Raw genomic sequence first — 17,978 nt, 5'->3', positions numbered from 1 at the left:
AGCTATGTCTCGCTTACCCGCTCGATAGATAGATTGGGTGAGTAAGAAATATACCCTCCACTAACCAGGATTATAATAAAATAGATGATATTTCTTTATTCTTAATTCCAACTTTGAGTATAAAAAATAAAATCGATGTTAGGTCCTCTTAAATAAGTCTTACGCGACAAAACATCGAACGAAAAATCAATAATTAAGATACATCCTCCCAATTCACTTTTTGCCATTTCCAAAATAGTGAGGGGTTGGCACAATTTAATAAGAAAGCTCCAAACGTGTCGAGTAGAGAGTAAAATAGCAAGATGAGAAAGTTTTTAGAGACACGTGTTGAGTTTTCTGGGATGATCAAACTTCAGATATTCTGTCCTAAGCGTCAATTTGATGTTTGACATATGTGGTCCCTACTTTCTTTTCTAATATCTCCGCTTGTTACGTAGACGCTTTTAGTGTTTCACAACTGGAGTGATATCCAAGAATTAATGCAACATTCAGCTTCTATTCCCACTAGCAATCTCATGGGCGTGTGTCTCACGCTCCCCTTAGTTGAGCATTGTTCTTAATTTATTTTGAATATAATGTGTACAATTTTTATTACTGCTAGTTCACAATGAAATTACTCTCCCAGCATAGTTTATGTGGCATCATTTGAGTAAACACAAAATAAATTTGCTATCCAAATATATATTTATGTGGTTAAAAATTATCTTATTAAGTATAAAGTAAGAAATTTAAAGTAAAATTGTTTATGAATATAGAAAGAAAATACTCTTTTGAAAAGACCAACGACAGTAACAATAAATTCAGTGTAATCTCACAAGTGGAGTATGATGAAGATAGTGTGTATGTGAATTTTACCCTTATACTTTTAAAAGTAGAGAGGTTATTTTTGATACACGCTTGACTAAAAAAAGTAAAATTACAATAATGTTAAAAAGATCACGACAGTATAAAAGTCATACAAAAATAAAAAATCATTATTCTAAAATTGAGAAAACATAAGATTAAAATTCTTAACAAAACTCTGAGTCTAGAAGCACGTAAAAAGGAACAGAGGAACTACTCACATAACATGGTGATATTAAACGTATTTAAGTTATAATTCCTTATTAAAAATGAGGAAAACCAAAAGAAATAAGAGACAAATTAAAGAACTAAGTTTACGCCCTTAGTTGACCTTTTACCTACAAAGGTGGTGTTTGTCAAACGCTAGAAAAGGCGTGTAGAGCAAATACAATCTCGTACTCTACGATCGTGCCACGTTTCATATTCCTAAAAGAGAAAGGTAAAATATATTTTTGATCGAAAGGCGAATAATCGGCGTGGTTGTCCTAAGTACCACATGCGTGTCAGAACAGCAAGCTAATCGTGTTGTCGCTCTCTCATTGGCCCACGTAAACTTTTTATTATAAAATCTGATCCACACGTGGTCTTAATCTGTCAACAAATGGACGGTCAAGATCTGTGTCTTCAATTGAGAATCCTACGTCATAACAACTATACGTGTCAAACTCTGCCCTGGACGGTGACGGGCAGCTGCCCGAAATTAGCCCCACTATAATTTGGTCTTTCCTCTGTACCTATAAGCTTCATTTTTATGGGTCCTCTCCTGTCTACTCCCCAAAGATTTCTCGTATCTCTTCTCATTGATTAATTGTCAGCTTTATTATTTATTCAAAAAATATTTTCTCGTGAAATTGTAATAAAAGAGTAAATTTGATATATAATGGCTGGGATGTGTTGTGGTGTTAATTTAGCTGAAACAGAAGCTACAACTCCAGTTGAGCCAAGTTCAGAAGCTGCAAGACGACGTCGTATGGAAATCCATCAGTTCCGTTTAGCTCCGCCGTTGGAAAACGGAACAAAACGCCACAAAGTGGAGAAAGTTGTAGATCAAAGCAAGAGACGGAAGTTGGAAACTAGTGTAACGATTTCATTGACGTCTCCGTTAAGTGTAACGGAGAAGGTAGCAGAGAAAGAATTTGACGCTAAACCTTTGGATCTGTCGGAATCTGATGTTTCGTCTGTTAAAGTTGATGGTGTTGAGGTTGTTGCTGGTGATAATAATCTGTCTAAGTTTGGTATAACTTCTGTATGTGGAAGACGACGCGACATGGAAGATGCAGTAGCAGTTCACCCTTCGTTTTGCAAGGGAGAAAATGAAAATTCAAACAGTTTACATTTCTATGGTGTATACGACGGGCACGGCTGTTCACATGTAAGAAATGTTTTGCAAATTGGAATCTGAACTATTCCCTCTTTCTCTTTTGTTTGTAGTTTTGCTGAACTTGTTTGATTTTTTTTTTATAGGTGGCTATGAAATGCAAAGATAGAATGCACGAGATAGTGAAAAACGAGGTGGAGAAAGGGGAAACCCAGTGGAAAGAAGTGATGACAAAAAGCTTCTCTCAAATGGATAATGAAGTTGTCCACTATTCGAGTGGAGCTTTAGGTGGATCGAGGTCAAATTGTAGGTGCGAACTTCAGACTCCACAGTGTGATGCCGTTGGGTCAACTGCTGTTGTTGCAGTGGTTACTCCTGAGAAGATCATCGTCTCCAATTGCGGTGATTCTCGTGCTGTCCTTTGCAGAAATGGCGTCGCGATTCCTCTTTCCATCGATCATAAGGTGAGACATAGATTCAATACCTCTCATAAGTTTATAAAATTTGATTTTACGCTACTAATTTTATTGGGCCGCCCTCTTATAACTATGCTGTGTTTCTATTGTAGCCGGATCGACCAGATGAATTGAATCGTATACAAGAAGCAGGTGGTCGTGTTATATATTGGGATGGACCAAGGGTTCTTGGAGTTTTAGCCATGTCACGAGCAATTGGTGACAATTACTTGAAACCATATGTTATATCGGAACCGGAGGTGACTATAACGGAAAGAACCGAAGAGGACGAGTGTTTGATATTAGCTAGCGATGGATTGTGGGATGTCGTCTCGAACGAGACCGCTTGTGGTGTGGCTCGTATGTGCTTGCAATCAAGGAAGCCACCATCCCCGCATGGTTCGCCGGAAAATGACGTCACTGTGACCGGAGCCGGAGAAAGCTCCGACCAGTTGTGTTCAGATGCGTCAATTCTTTTGACTAAATTGGCCTTGGCTAGGCACAGTACTGATAATGTTAGCGTTGTCGTGGTTGATTTAAGAAAAGATTTATAACATTATTATAAGGATTAAGTGTATATTTTTGTTATTGATTTTCAATTTTCTAAGGTTGTACGTATCTAGTAATTTACCTTGAGGGTTTTCTTAAAGAAGAAAACTTAAATTGTTAGGATTTAACATGGGTTGTTATGATTTACTATGATTTATGAGCAAAGCTGCTATTATGATCTAGTAATATTTTAGAAAAAATGGAGATAGAAATTGTATAAATCTGATTTCTCCAACTGTCTCAAAATTTATGTGAAATATAGAAAATACAAAATTCTATTCTAGTTTTCTTTCACCAAAGTGAATTATTGGGGAACAGCTGTGTCAAACTTGATGTGAAATGTGGAATGCACACTCAGATACTCTAAATTTATTTTTCGCCGGATTGAAATTCAATAACCGGATTCATATTTTCTGTAAGTTGTATTTTTCTTTATGTATATAATTTGGGTATATTTTAGTTACAAAATTTATGCAAAAAAAAAAAAAAAATCAATCATTCGTATACCACTGAAATTTACCTAAAATTTCTTCCAACTCCACTGTAAAGGTGAAAATATAATTTTCTTTTCGGTGAGAATAAAAAAAGAAAGGTCATAATGTAATACGTGAAAATGAATAAGGGGAACAATGGGTCTTTTTTATGTGGACCATAATATAATGTATAGATAGGATAGATAATTGTCAACTTGGCATGGATGAGGAAATTAGCTAGAGCTATGCTAATTATAAATAGGAAAAATTAACCTTAATAGTCGTTTATTTAATCTCTTTAAATTTAAAAGAAAAGTTGACAAATAATAGTTGATGAATATATAAAATTTATACATTATATATGTATAATCGTATAAACAATATATAATTTATTAATATCGGTTATTTGGTACATAAATTATTTCATATTCATGAAGAATTTGAAAAAGGGTCATACCTCATAATGTCACGTAGACAACCTATTATAATGTAAGCATCAATTAAGTGCTTAATTTGAACCTATGAGTCTGTGACCTGTTAGTCAAAAAAATAATTTTGTCGTCGCTTCAATACTTTCTTTTATGAACCTTCCGATCCATTTTAAGTTATTTTTTAGTTCTTTTAATATAAATTAAAAAATTTATCTATTAACATTAATTAGTAATAAAATTAATCATATTAATTTTAATTTGCTCATTAAAAATATAACAAACTACTCGTATACTCCTTACTCAAGACAAATTAGAAAAATTTAATTCCTTCATTATATCTGAAGTGAATCACAATAAAAAGTTAAAAAATTATTTAAAGTAGTTCGGAAGGAGTATAATTTATTTATATAGATTAGAAAAGTAAAATAATATATTTGATTGATTATTTGTGTAAAAATCTTTAATAGCTGGATGCCGCAAAGTCTATGATAGATAGGAATTAGGACACAGGGGCTCCACTTGCCGATTCGAATCTGCTTTTGTTGGACTGAAATATTGAAATGTACACTTCATCCCATTTGCCTTCCACGTAATGCTTCTGTCCGCTCATTATTACTTTTTCAATCAAGTCTTTATTTCTTCTTTTGTTTCCTGAAATATATGATTGTGGTCCTTTATTTAATTGGGGAAGAGTTTTACTCCCACCGTTTCAACATATTTAAGTGGACACGAAATTTTTTTAAAAAGAGAATTTTTTTGAATTTATGATATAAAATAAAGTACGTATATTTTGTATGACTATAAATTATTATATAAAAATAAATTATTTTCTTAAGTTATTCTTTTTTGTACGGATTAAAAAAGAAATATATTTACATAAATTTTAAAGAGAAGAAGTATTACTTTTTCATTTATTGAGATCTTTTCATGCCAAAGAAATTCATGTTTATTAATCGATATGGATTCGAATTAAAAAACTAATTATATATTTAGGCTCATGAGGTTATGGGTTAACAAAATCCAACTTTTGTTTCGATGTTCAGTATTTGCATTAGAATTTCGATAAATTGAAATTCACGTCACATACAATTCATTAAAAAGAAATGTATTCTCTAATAGTGTATATACGGGTAAAATCGGGGCTAGTAAGCACCCCGATTTTCCGGTGGGGCAAACGAAACAAGGACATAATTACACGGAATCGGGTCGAAGCCAAGAACCTCTCGTACTAAGGCCCGAACGAAGAGCTTACCACCAGGGCCATCGAGACAATGCTCCCCGAATCCGATTCGGGCGCCAAGACCTCGGAAGGCATAACCAAACGGTTGTACACGACTAACGAAGGGTCGTGATATTCGCGCCCAACCGGATATCACGACGTGAATCTCGACCTGTATCGACATCGGATCAGTGATCAACAAAAAAGAAGATTTTTAACATTCTTAGAATTGTACTTAGGGTAAAACTCCCCTACTATGAAAAAGAAAAGTTTATTGTTCAATAGACACTATAACACACATATCAAGGCAATATACACTTGTTTTCTCTGCTTCTAAAGTTATTCAAAGTTCTTATTTTTGCTCATAGTTTTTCACAAGTATTTGGCTTTGAATCAAGGGCAGAACAATACCTAAGCTCAGATCCGAGCTCGGACCTAATATCATAACTAATTTGATTATTTATTCTATCTTTAATTTATTCATTTAACGTTATTGGTCACTTGTATTGAATTAGTTTACATATCCTTAAAACCACGTATAAATTCAATTATTATCCATTTTTTTAGGAAAAACAGTTTGGCGCGCACCGTGAGCTAAGGATAATAGTGGTGGTTTGATACAAATCTCCATAACACACTCTATTTTACATCTGGTGAAAAGAAAATCGAAGCAAATGACAAGAAGGTAGAGACATACAATTCCTGAGTTGATCAAATTCCAAGAGCGCCTCCGATATTGAAAGGCCCGAACTCTAATAAATTTATTCAAAAGCCTTTCCCACCAAGCGCGGCACCAAAACCAATCCAGAAGATGTTTCGTATGCCCGATATTCCAAAATATGACAGAATCACGGATCCAAATGAGCATGTGATCTCTTACACATACGCTATCAAAGGTAACGACTTGGAAGACGACGAAATCGAGTCGGTGTTATTAAAGAAGTTTGGGGAAACTCTATCAAAATGAGCGATGATATGGTACCAAAACTTGCCCATAAACTCCATTAATTCGTTTGCTATGCTAGCAGATGCTTTTGTAAAAGTTCATGCCGGGGACATCAAGGTCGAGACCAGTAAATCAGACATTTTCAAGGTTAAGCAAAGGGACAACGAGATGCTAAGGGAGTTCGTGTCAAGGTGTAAAATGGAACGTTTGGACCTGCCTCCGGTTGCGGACGATTGGGCCGTTTAGGCATTCACTCAAGGACTAATCCCCGAAGCTCCTTGGCTTTGCAATAGTTAAAATAAAATTTGGTAGAGTACCCGACGGTAACTTGGGCTGATGTCCACAACAGGTACCAATCAAAAATCATAGTCGAGGACAATCAGCTCGGCGCCCTTTCGGATCCGTTTAACCCATCAGAATTGAAGACAGACCTAAGAGAGTCGTCGATAATGAATCAAGGCCGGTCCGAGATTTGTATCAACTATACAATGCAGATCAAAGGGGAAATGGGTCTGGCGCAACTCTACAAGGAACGAAAAGGAGAAGCAATTAAGGGACCAATAGCCGAGGCCTGATGAGCAAAAATAGGTTGGACAGACTGCTCGTGGGAAGGGAAGCTATGAGATTATCAGAATATAACTTCAACGTCGATGCAGCCATCATCGTATCTGCCATCTGGCGCATCAAAGAGACCAAGTAGCCTCGACCATTGCAGTCTGATCCTACCTAGAGAGATCCTAACCTGATGTGTAAGTATCATGGCACTCATGGCCACAGGACCGAGGACTGCCGACAATTGAGAGAAGAAGTTGCTCGGTTATTTGATAACGGACACCTACGAGAATTTCCGAGTGATCGAGCCAAAAATCACTTCAGAAAGAGGGACGCCAACAAACAGACTGAACAAGAGGAACCTCAACACGTCATTAACATGATCATTGGAGGGGTCGATGTCCCTCAAGGGCAGGTGATAAAAGGCACTAAAGTGTCGATCACAAGAGAGAAGCGCACCCGAGATTATATTCCGGAAGGAATCATTTCGTTCAGCGATGAAGATGTCGAAATCAACGTGCAACCTCTTAATGATGCACTAGTGATATCCGTACTTATAAACAAATTTCGAGTAAAGTGTGTGTTGATTGATTTGGGCAGCTCAACCAATATCATTAGATCGAGGGTCGTAGAACAGTTGGGCTATAAGATCAAATAGTGTCGGTGGTCCAGGTGCTGAACGGATTTAACATGGCATGTGAAACTATCAAAGGGGAAATAACTTTGCCCGTAAATACCATCGGGACAATTCAGGATACAAAATTCTACGTGATCAACGGGGACATGAGGTATAACACCTTATTTGGAAGGCTTTGGGTTCACAACAAGAGGGCAGTACCCTCGTCATTACACCAGGCACTGAAGTTCCCCACACTGGGAGGAATTAAGATGATTTGCGGAGAGCAGCGGACCACAAAATAAATGTTCGTAGTCGACGAGGTGATCCCAGTGCCTGTGCTCTTGACATCAAAAAATACGGAGCCGATTAGGAAGGAAGAAACTAAATAGCAATCACCAATACCGGCCCCAACCGAATCGAAGGAGCGGGGAGCAGGCGAGGATGATGATTACGGAGTCCCTAGGTTGGTCATCGCCCCTGATGATTTTGATGCCACCAAATCAACGGTTGAGGAGATGAAACAAGTCATATTGATCGAACACTTGCCCGATTGGAAGGTATACCTGGGCACGGGGTTAACTCCCGAGCTCAGGAAAAAACTCATTGAATTCCTTATAGCTAACATAGATTGTTTTGCTTGGTCCCATCTTGCTATGACAGGGATCCCGCCGGAGATAACCACTCATAAGTTGAGTTTGGATTTGAAGTTTTACTCGGTTAAACAAAAGAAGAGGCCTCAGTCCGAAGTCAAACATGAATTCATCAAAGATAAGGTATCTAAACTCCTTAAAATAGGTTCTATTGGGGAAGTTAAATACCCAGACTGGTTAGCTAACATAGTAGTAGTGCCTAAAAAAGGAATAAATTAAAAATGTGCGTAGATTACAAAGACTTAAACAAGGCATGCCCTAAGGACTGTTTTCCTTTGCCTAACATCCATTGCATGATCGATGCGACGATCGGGCACGAGATACTTAGCTTTTTCGATGCCTATTCCGGGTACAATCAAATCCGGATAGACCCGGGCGATCAAGAAAAGACTTATTTTATCACTAAATTTGGCACTTATTGTTATAACATAATGCCGTTCGGGTTAAAAAATACCTGAGCCACTTATCAACTACTACTAAAATGGATGTTCGAAGAACAAATAGGAAAATCAATGGAGGTTTATATTGACTACATGTTAGTCAAGTCCCTGCGAGCAGAGGACCATTTGAAATATTTGCAGGAAATCTTTGACATATTGAGGAGATACAATATGAAGCTGAACCCGAAAAAATACGCATTTGGGGTTCGATCCAGAAAATTCCTAGGGTTCATGGTGTCCAACTGGGGGATCGAGATCAATCCCGATAAAATCAAAGCTATACAAGACATCACCGTGGTGGACAGTGTCAAGGCCGTTCAGAGGCTAACCAGGCGTATAGCCGCCTTAGCAGGTTCATATTGAGGTCCTCAGAAAAAAGCCATCGGTTCTTCTCACTAAAAGAAGAAGAGTAACTTCTCTTGGACCCCGTAGTGTCAACGGGCTTTGGAAGAACTCAAATGGTATCTCTTGAGTCCACCCCTGCTCCATACTCCAAAGGAGCAACTGTACCTTTACTTGGCAAGATCCGAGGTGGCGATAAGTGGAGTCTTAGTCCGGAAGAGGAAGCTACCCAATTTCTTATTTACTATGTTAGTAGAACTCTAGGCGAGGCCGAAACAAGGTATCCTCAAGTGGAAAATTTGGCGCTCGCTTTGCTAAGCACCTCCAAAAAATGAAAACCATACTTTCAATGCCACCCCGTATGTGTCCTAACCTCTTACACACTGAGGAACATCATGCATAAACCCGAGCTCTCGGGCCGGATGGCCAAATGGGCCATCAAAATTAGCGGGTACGATATCGAGCAGCAGCCCCAAACCACCATCAAATTACAAATTTTGACAGACTTCGTAGTCGACTTTATGCCGATTCAGGATACCGGCCCGCTCGAACGCAAAGGGGTCCGGGCTCGGCATCGTGCTAAAATCACCTACGGGTAACATAGTTAGGCAATCTATTAGAACTGTGAAATTGACTAACAATGAGGCCGAGTATAAGGCAATGATTGCAGGTTTCGAATTGGCTAAAAGCCTTGGGGCCGAGGTGGTCGAAGCTAAGTGCAATTCCCTCCTTGTGGTAAATCAAGTCAATTGGACGTTCGAAGTAAAAGAGGAATGAATGCGAAGGTATTTAGACAAGTTGCAGGTAACGCTGCATCAATTCAAGGAATGGACCCGGCAACATGTGCCCCGAGATCAAAATAGCAAGGCCAATGCCCTAGCTAACGTGGGATCATCGGTTGATGACGATGAATTCAGTCCGGGAACAATCGTACAATTCATGAAGTTAGTGATGGAAGAAGGCCATGCCGAAGTAAACTCAACAAGTTTAACTTGGGATTGGAGGAACAAATACATAGATTATTTGAAGACTAGGAAGTTGCCCTCAGATCCTAAATAATCGAAAGCTTTACGCATGAAGGCGACCAAGTTTAGCTTGTCCGAAGGGACTCTATTCAGAAGAACATTCGACGGATCGCTCGCCATATGCTTGGGACCAGGAGATACCGAAATGTTTTGAGAGAAGTTCACGAAGGCACTTACGGGAACCATTCAGGGGCGGAATCTTTGGTTTGGAAAATAATTAGGGGCGGCTATTACTGGATCGACATGGAGAAAGATACAAAGGACTTTGTACAAAGATGCGACGGTTGTCAGTAACACTCTTCGATGATCCATCAATCCGGAGAGCTACTCCATTCAGCCTTGTCCCCATGACAGTTCATGAAATGGGGAATGGACATCGTCGGTCCCCTGCCGCGGGCACCTGGTACGACTCAATTCATATTGTTTGGGACCACATAATATGCCGGTTCGAGATACCGACCGAGATCGTGTGTGATAACGGGAAGCAATTTATCGACACTAAGGTAAATAAGTTTTTCGAAGACCACAAGATTAGAAAGATACTATCGACACCCTATCACCCTAGCGAGAATAAACAAGCAGAATCTACAAACAAGATCATACTTCAAAAGCTGAAAAAGAGGTTAACCGATGCCAAAGGGAAATAGAAGGAAATTCTACTCGAAGTCTTGTGAGCATACCATACAACATTGAAGTCTAGTACCGGGGCCACCCCGTTTTCATTGGTCTACGGTAACGAAGCATTAATACTAGTCGAAGTAGGAGAACCGAGCCTCAAGTTTCGATATGCGACCGAAGAATCGACCGATGAGGCCATTAGCATGAGCCTGGAACTATTGGATGAAAGGCATGAGACCACCCTAGTTTGGTTGGCCGCCCAAAAACAGCGGATAGAAAGATACTATAACCGAAGATCCAACCTCCGACATTTCAAAACCGGGGACTTGGTGATAAAAAAAGTAACATTGCATACCTGAAACCCGAACGAAGGAAGCCGGGACCGAATTGGGAAGGACTATATCGAGTCATCGGAATCTCTAACAAAGGCTCGTACAAACTCGAAGCAGGAAACGGTGCAGAACTACCAAAAAGGTGTAACGTGATGCATTTAAAGTGATACTACTGCAAAGGTACGATCTCATTTACTTTTTTATAATATTACGAATGGTACTAGCACTTGCAGGCAACGCCCAAGGGAGAATGTGACTATAATGTCTAAAAGCATGTGTTGCACTCTTTTTTCCTTGAACTGGTTTTGTCCCAAATGGATTTTTCGGTAAGAATTTTAATGAGGCAACAGTAAATCCTGCTAACTTAGATTCGAAGGTCGGTCATAAATCGGAGTCAATGGGCGCATTAACAGTATTCGAGCCCTCTCAAGATCGACGTCGAATACTAGGGGCCATCACCCTCGGGTTAAGGTTCTTAGCAAGGAAAGAAGGAAATTTTATACTTGAATAGCTTAGGCTCGGTGGTTAGGATTTATTGTAAGGGCCAAACGATCAAGTGAATCGTGTCCATATAGGCTACCTTAGCCATGATACATTCTTTTACACGGTTTCAATCATGTACTTTACCCACATAAATGAAAGAAAGTTCCCACCTTACTATTATGCATTTTTGGCTCTTATAACTACATTTGATTCTATGCTAAGGTATTAGAGATATTTGTAAGAATAGAAATTATGAAAAGATGCCAAAAAAGGAGAGACTCGATATTACCAGAAAGGGAAATTTTATATATTCCGGAATGTATTTACAAAGGCTCAACAAAAACGGTCTCAAAATAACCAAAAAACATACACAAGACAAAAACTAAAAACGTTCTAAGGCATTCATGCCTGATCTTCACTGGGGCCCAACTCGTCGCCAGAACCGCCGGAGCCTTCGGTTCCCACATAACCCTCAGAGCCTTTGGCACCTTCAGGCTCGGAAAATTTCTTTGCCTCGGCCTCAAGCTTTATTTCTGTATCAAACTCGACCGACAGGTCGAAGCCTCGGGCGTGAATCTCTTTGAGGGACTCCCTTCAAGACAACTGCCTCATATATTCAGCATCGGCCTTGTACTGGGGCACCATTTCTTCGGCATCGGTGGAGGTTGTGTCCTACTTGGACTTTATTGCTTCGTACTCTCTACCGAGGGTGTCCCGCTCTACGACAACTAAGCTCAGTTGTGCTTGTAGATCCTCATTCAGTTGCGACCGCTTGTCAGCTTTCTCCTTCAACATCCGAAGTTAAACCTCTACTGATGCCAGCTTTGCCTGGGCAGTTTCCTTCTCCGAAGCCAGCAGGTCTATTTTGCTCTTCCACCCATTGGCCATGGCTTTGATCTCATTCATCTCGATTCGGAGTTGGTCAATCTGGTCGATCTTTTGTTGAACTTGCGAGGTTTTGTCGTTAGCCACTACGACTAGTTCCTCGTTTCTAACTTCAAAGATCTTTACCTTTTCGATCAGGTCAGCATGTTACCGCCTCAGGGTCGAAGCTTACTTCTGAGCCCTATCCAGCTCAGCCTGAAGGTCCTTGATGGCCCCGTCTTGTTGCTCGCTGAGGAGTTGTACATATCCTTCTTTCGAGCCTGCTCCTTAAGATCAAACTCGAGCTCATTGACCTCAAAACGGTACTAGAGGAAGCTATCGTGGTGAAGTACCGCGGCCTGCAAAACAACGAAAGTCGTGAAAGATATTAAAACCTAAGTAAAATTCAAAAGGACGTAATGATGTCTTACCCAGTTCAATGTCTGTTGCGCCTCATTGAAAAGACATGGCACGCATACCTCATTCATTTTTGCCTGGTCCTTCTCGGTCACCAGCATCATAGGTAGCTGGCTACGCCCACGGGAGCGGATATAACCCGAGCGTCCTTCAGGACAGTAATAATAACCGATCTCCTGCGATCGGGGTGCACACTCGGAGCAGGAAACTGATTAACCAATTTTGGGTTCGAACTCGGCCTGCCGGCTTTCGAAGGTACGTCCTTTTTCGGGACCTCCAAGTCACCCAGCTCGGTAAAATCGTCAGAATTGGACATGTCCACGCCGTCTAAGAAGGAACGGAGGAGCTCATCTGTACCTTGTGCTATTTCACTTGATTTCTCTTTGCCCGCTTGGGCCTCGTCAAGCATAGAATCAGTGTATGAGGGTGTATCAACGATGTCAATCACATTGGTAGCCTCCTTCAAGGCAGGGACAGTTTCTTGAGAGGTTGCAGCCTTCATCTCGACTTTGGACCCTCGGACTGGGAGGGACCCGACCTCATGGATCTTTTCTCCTTGGTCGTTACATGCTCCCTGGGAGGGGTCGATCAGTGGGCAATAAAAATGTCGTCTTCTTCCGACTCGTCCCTGAGCCGGAGAAGGAAATAGGAATCCGGCACTTGGGAGTTGGTACTCTTCTTGGGCTTACAAGTCTCCATCTTCTTTGGCTTCACCTAGTGTCCCGGGGCGCCTGGGGGTTTTCTCTTCCTCTTCTTTTTTTACCCCGCGGCAGCTCCGGGCTATCTGGTAACGGAGGGATCAACGAAAAAGGACACTTCCACATCCCCTTCCATAGGCCTAAGTTCGGTTGTCTTAGGAAAACCTATAAAAGAAAGAAGAAAGGTCAGTATGATGTGAGTTAAGAGCACGGTAATAGCTATTCAGAGGAGAACCTTACCATGAGAACGGGCCTCCCATCGACCCTTCGAAAGCTTGCGTCATGAGCGCTCGAAGTATGGCATCTGTTTGCAGATGTCTTCGATCCACTCCTTGAGCCGGGGGACCGCATTTGGAACCCGGGCAACAGTTGCACAACCACAAATACGAATGATAAGAAAGGAGATGAAGAAAAATTAACACTTAAAAAAAGGTTGCACTTAGGAGACACGTTCCACTACTCGGTGAATGGCATGAATTCGGGATAGATCAAGTCTTCAGTCTTCACTCGAATAAAGCGCCTCTGCCAGCCTCGGATTTCGTCAATACTCGAAAAGGGGGCCTTGCTGGCCCGGCGAGTGAGCTTGATTAATCCCCCTCGAAAAATTCAGGGACTGTATAGATAGAGCAGGTGGTCGATGGTAAACCGACGAGACTCGGTGTTATTCACAAAATAACAGAGGAGGATCGCGATCCTCCGGAGAGACAGATGGATTTGCCCAATGCACATCTCGTATCTCTTTCCAAAATCCAAAACAACTAGGTCTATCAGCCCCAGTGTGAAGGGGTAAGTGTAAATATTTAAATATCCCTCCACGTGGGTAGTAATAGCGTCTTCGGGTCCGGGGACTACTACGTCCTTGCCTTCCCTTTTAGAGTCCTCTCGTACCACGGAAAGGACATGATCTTCGGTAACAGAGCATATATGCCTCGATTCTCCTTCACCCCAGTCCTGTTTAGATGAGGATTTCTCGACTTTGAAGTCGTCCACGATTGAGCAACCCCCGGGTATAAAGTTTTTCATGGGAAGCTCGGCGGCAGCCTCGGGGGTAAATGTCCTGGAGGCAGCCACCTCGGGAGCGGTCGGCATTTTCGAGAAAAGCCGCCTCGGTAGCAGCCACCTCAGCATTTATGGCCGGGTGGGAAGATGAAGAGGCGGCCTGTTGAGGAACTGATTTAGACATTTTAGCTATTGCTAACTGTAAAAGTTTGAAAATTTAAAGAAAAAATACGAAGGTTTGAAGGAACAAGTTTGAAGGCTAAATAGCAGAGTATGAAGATTTGAAGAAAATCTTTGTAAGAACCTAAGAATAAAAACGAGAATTTGACGATCAAGAATGAAGATATAAAGGTTTGAAATAAGTTGGTGATAGTTAAAAAATCCGAAAGTGGAAGCTCGATTGGAAAGTGGAAAAAGAGCAGAGGATAGAAGCTTTTATATGGGAAGTACGCGACACTTCGCATTCTAAGACAACCAACCGGTGGTTAACACGTGTCCGAAGTCAGAACGACAAGACTGATGGGACGTTCCGACTTCTTCGTCGTTTCGGTCGTGACGTATGAAGGAAGGAACCAGGGTTCATCTATCGTTTCTCATCGTTTCGGCAAACCTACTCTGTGAAAAATGAGGGGACTATTTATTTTATCTTTAATTCACTCATTTAACGTTATTGATCACTTGTATTTAATTAGACCACATATCCTTAAAATCACGTATAAATTCAATTGTTATTCATTTTCGAAAGTAAACAAATAGAATTTGAATTTGCTAGTCTAACTAATTTGAAATTTTTGTCGGATAAATTTACTAAATAGGGTAACACTTTCTTACGAAATATTGACCTTTAATTAAGGATTAATCAATCTCAACCATTCCACCATAATCCTAGTGGTCAAAATTAATTTTGTATATTTTGTCCAATACCTAGAATTTCTTATGTAGATATTTATCTTAGAAGTATTACTTAAAATAATTAGCGTGAAATATTCAAGCGTCGATACTAGCTGATACAACAACAACATACCCAGTATTATCCCACACAATGGGATAAACGTTATGTTAATTTCACAATTTTTATAATAAAAAATTCTATAACATGTCGTTTTACTTTAAAGATATTAAAAAAGTTAAGACCGAAAATTTTGACTTAAGAAAGATAAGCAGAGTATTTAATTTGGAGTAAAGCAATACAGTAAACTAATCACATACCAAATAATTTAGATATCATGTGAACTTCTAAATCTTTATTATCCAGACACTTGTCGAGTTAGGAGTTTAAGAACGTACAACAATTAACCGACAATTGCAAACAAAAAAATAGTTAATAAATATATATGACTTAATTAAATCCACGTTCATCCAAACTAGCTTGCTAACAACAGTTTTTTATTTTATTTTTAACAACAGATTAATAAATTAGGTCAAACCTAATATATTTAATTTGGAGTTTTCATAGTTTACGTTACCATAAAGCACTACAGATCTTTGTTGTTCAAATTTTTCATATTTTCTTTTTTTAAAATTAACGTAAATAGCAATATATCTGAATCGGTTAAATTAAAAATAACCGACAACTATATAGTATATGTATATTTCATATATAATATTTGTATAAATAATAACATATGTATATAGACTAGGAAAAAAGTAAACATCAATCCATTCTACTATTTGTGTAAAGATCTCTTTTCTTTTTGTGGTCCCAACTCACAAGATGTTTTTCATTTTATGCTTTTTTGAAAACTTAATTGGTGGATGTCTGTGTGGTGTCAATTAACCAACAAAAATAGTACAATCTACTCCCAGTTCAATTTATGTGAACTTGTTTGATTGAGCACGAAATTTAAAAAAAAAAAAAATTAAAGTTTGTGGTACTAAACAAGTCAGAAAGGATCTCAGTATATTTGTGTGGTTATAAAAGCTTCTTATTAATGATAGAATTGGAAGTTTAAGCTAAATTATTTTCAAATTTAGAAAATGGTCATTTTTTTTGGAAATGACCAAAAAGAAAATAAGTTCACATGAACTAAAACGGAGGGAGTAAATATTTTCATATAATATAATAAATTTTTAGCACCTGTATTAAAGGTAAACTTGACCAATACATAATTGGGGTCTCAATTGTGTCTAATCCGTTTTGAGGCCCCAATTAATACGAGGTGCATCGCGTAAGCTTTACTAAAAGGGAAAACACTCTTATCAAAAGTTTTTTATTCTAAGAATTTAAATTTAAGATCTCTAATTAATTGTTCGAGTAATCTTATTTATTCTACCATAAATCGTGAGTGGTTAGTTACCTATTGTTCACGTGAAAAAGCATCATACTTGTCACAAAAGATATACTATAATATAATGGCATGACATGTCATTATTATAACAAATCAAATCCGAACACTTCTGCTTTTGGTTAGGCAATAAATCATTAAGGTCAATGCCTACCATTATTTAGCATCGTTAATGTCAATTAGAAAATATTCCAAGTTTTGAATCCTACGCTATTATATTATTTAGGAAAAATAATATTGCATAGAAACTCTCAAAATAAGAAGTCAAATATATATATACTTATGTGGCTAGTGAATGTAAATAATTACGGTCACGTACTAAAATGACCCTATTATTTATATCCACTTATTTTTGTACGTGCATGATTGTATGACTTTTTCATCTTTTATTTATCTTTCAATAAAAGAAGATGTTACTCGTTGGATATTTTTATTTATTTTTTGAAAAAGTTCAATTTTTTGGTGAATTAGGTTATGATCTATAATTCAATATATTTGTACCTCAAACGAGATAGATCTAAAAACTTTAGACAATTTGGATCAAGACTTATTTTTATACTTTAATTTGTTGTAACTCAATTAATTCGTCCTTTTACCCGAGCTAGTCATTCAATTCAACAGTAGAATTTTTTTTATTCACATTCAATATTTATATCAATCTAATAAATACATGACATGTTCTTTAAACGTTAGGTTGCTATCTATTTTAGGATTTCTTATCACGCTAAACATGCAAGACTTTTCATCAGTAGATGAAAGGACTTCGTAAACAAATTCTTAAATGTTAGATTACTATGCAGGCTTTTGTTCTTCTCCCGAATTAAGGGTGGCATGTGGGCCGGTTAGGACCGGGTTCGGCCCAGGATCGCAAGCCTAAATGAGCGGTGGGCCTAAACGGTCCTAATCGGATAGGATCGGGACCGTGGGGAGGTAGGCTGGGTAGTGGGCCGGTCCCATAGGCGAGGCCCGCGAGACCGGGACTGGCTCGAAAGTGGGCCGGTTCAAGCGATCCTAAACGGGCCTATCCGGGCCCAACGGCTAATTTTTTTTTAAAAATAATTGCCACATTATAGCCGTTATGGCATTTAAAATATGGCCGTTTTACCTGCCAAAATAGCCATTAGCTATTTATAGTAAATCGAATATAGCTTATATATCTTAAGATGTATATATAGTATAGTATAGTATAGTATATATATTATAACGCATTGCTTTGAATATCTCTTTACAATATTTTTATCTTTAAATTTGAATTAAAAAATTTAGGTCACAATTCTATAATATAATTTACAAGAAATTGCCTTAGATATTTTTATTACCATTTTTTTTCTCTAACTTCTATGAAAAAATTTTAAAAAATAAAAAGTATCTGTTGGGCCCACTTAGGCCTACTTGGATCCACTTAGGCCCGGGACCGTTA

The 17,978-nt window shown here is 38.8% G+C and overlaps 1 protein-coding gene across 1 annotated transcript; it reads left to right on the top strand.

Annotated features, from left to right (window-relative positions):
• The first annotated feature begins 1,722 nt into the window (after positions 1-1,722).
• LOC107803211 (protein phosphatase 2C 37-like) lies at positions 1,723-3,255 on the top strand. Its single transcript, NM_001325735.1, is given in 3 exon segments — positions 1,723-2,215; positions 2,308-2,625; positions 2,730-3,255. Coding segments are annotated over 3 exon segments (1,251 nt in total). The 5' UTR covers position 1,723; the 3' UTR covers positions 3,171-3,255.
• The last annotated feature ends 14,723 nt before the right edge of the window (positions 3,256-17,978 follow it).

This window comes from Nicotiana tabacum, chromosome 13 (assembly GCF_000715075.1).
Source record: "Nicotiana tabacum cultivar K326 chromosome 13, ASM71507v2, whole genome shotgun sequence".
Classification (NCBI taxonomy): Eukaryota; Viridiplantae; Streptophyta; class Magnoliopsida; order Solanales; family Solanaceae; genus Nicotiana; species Nicotiana tabacum.
The sequence above is the reverse complement of the archived record's forward strand: the minus strand, read 5'-3'. Positions and strand labels throughout refer to the sequence as shown.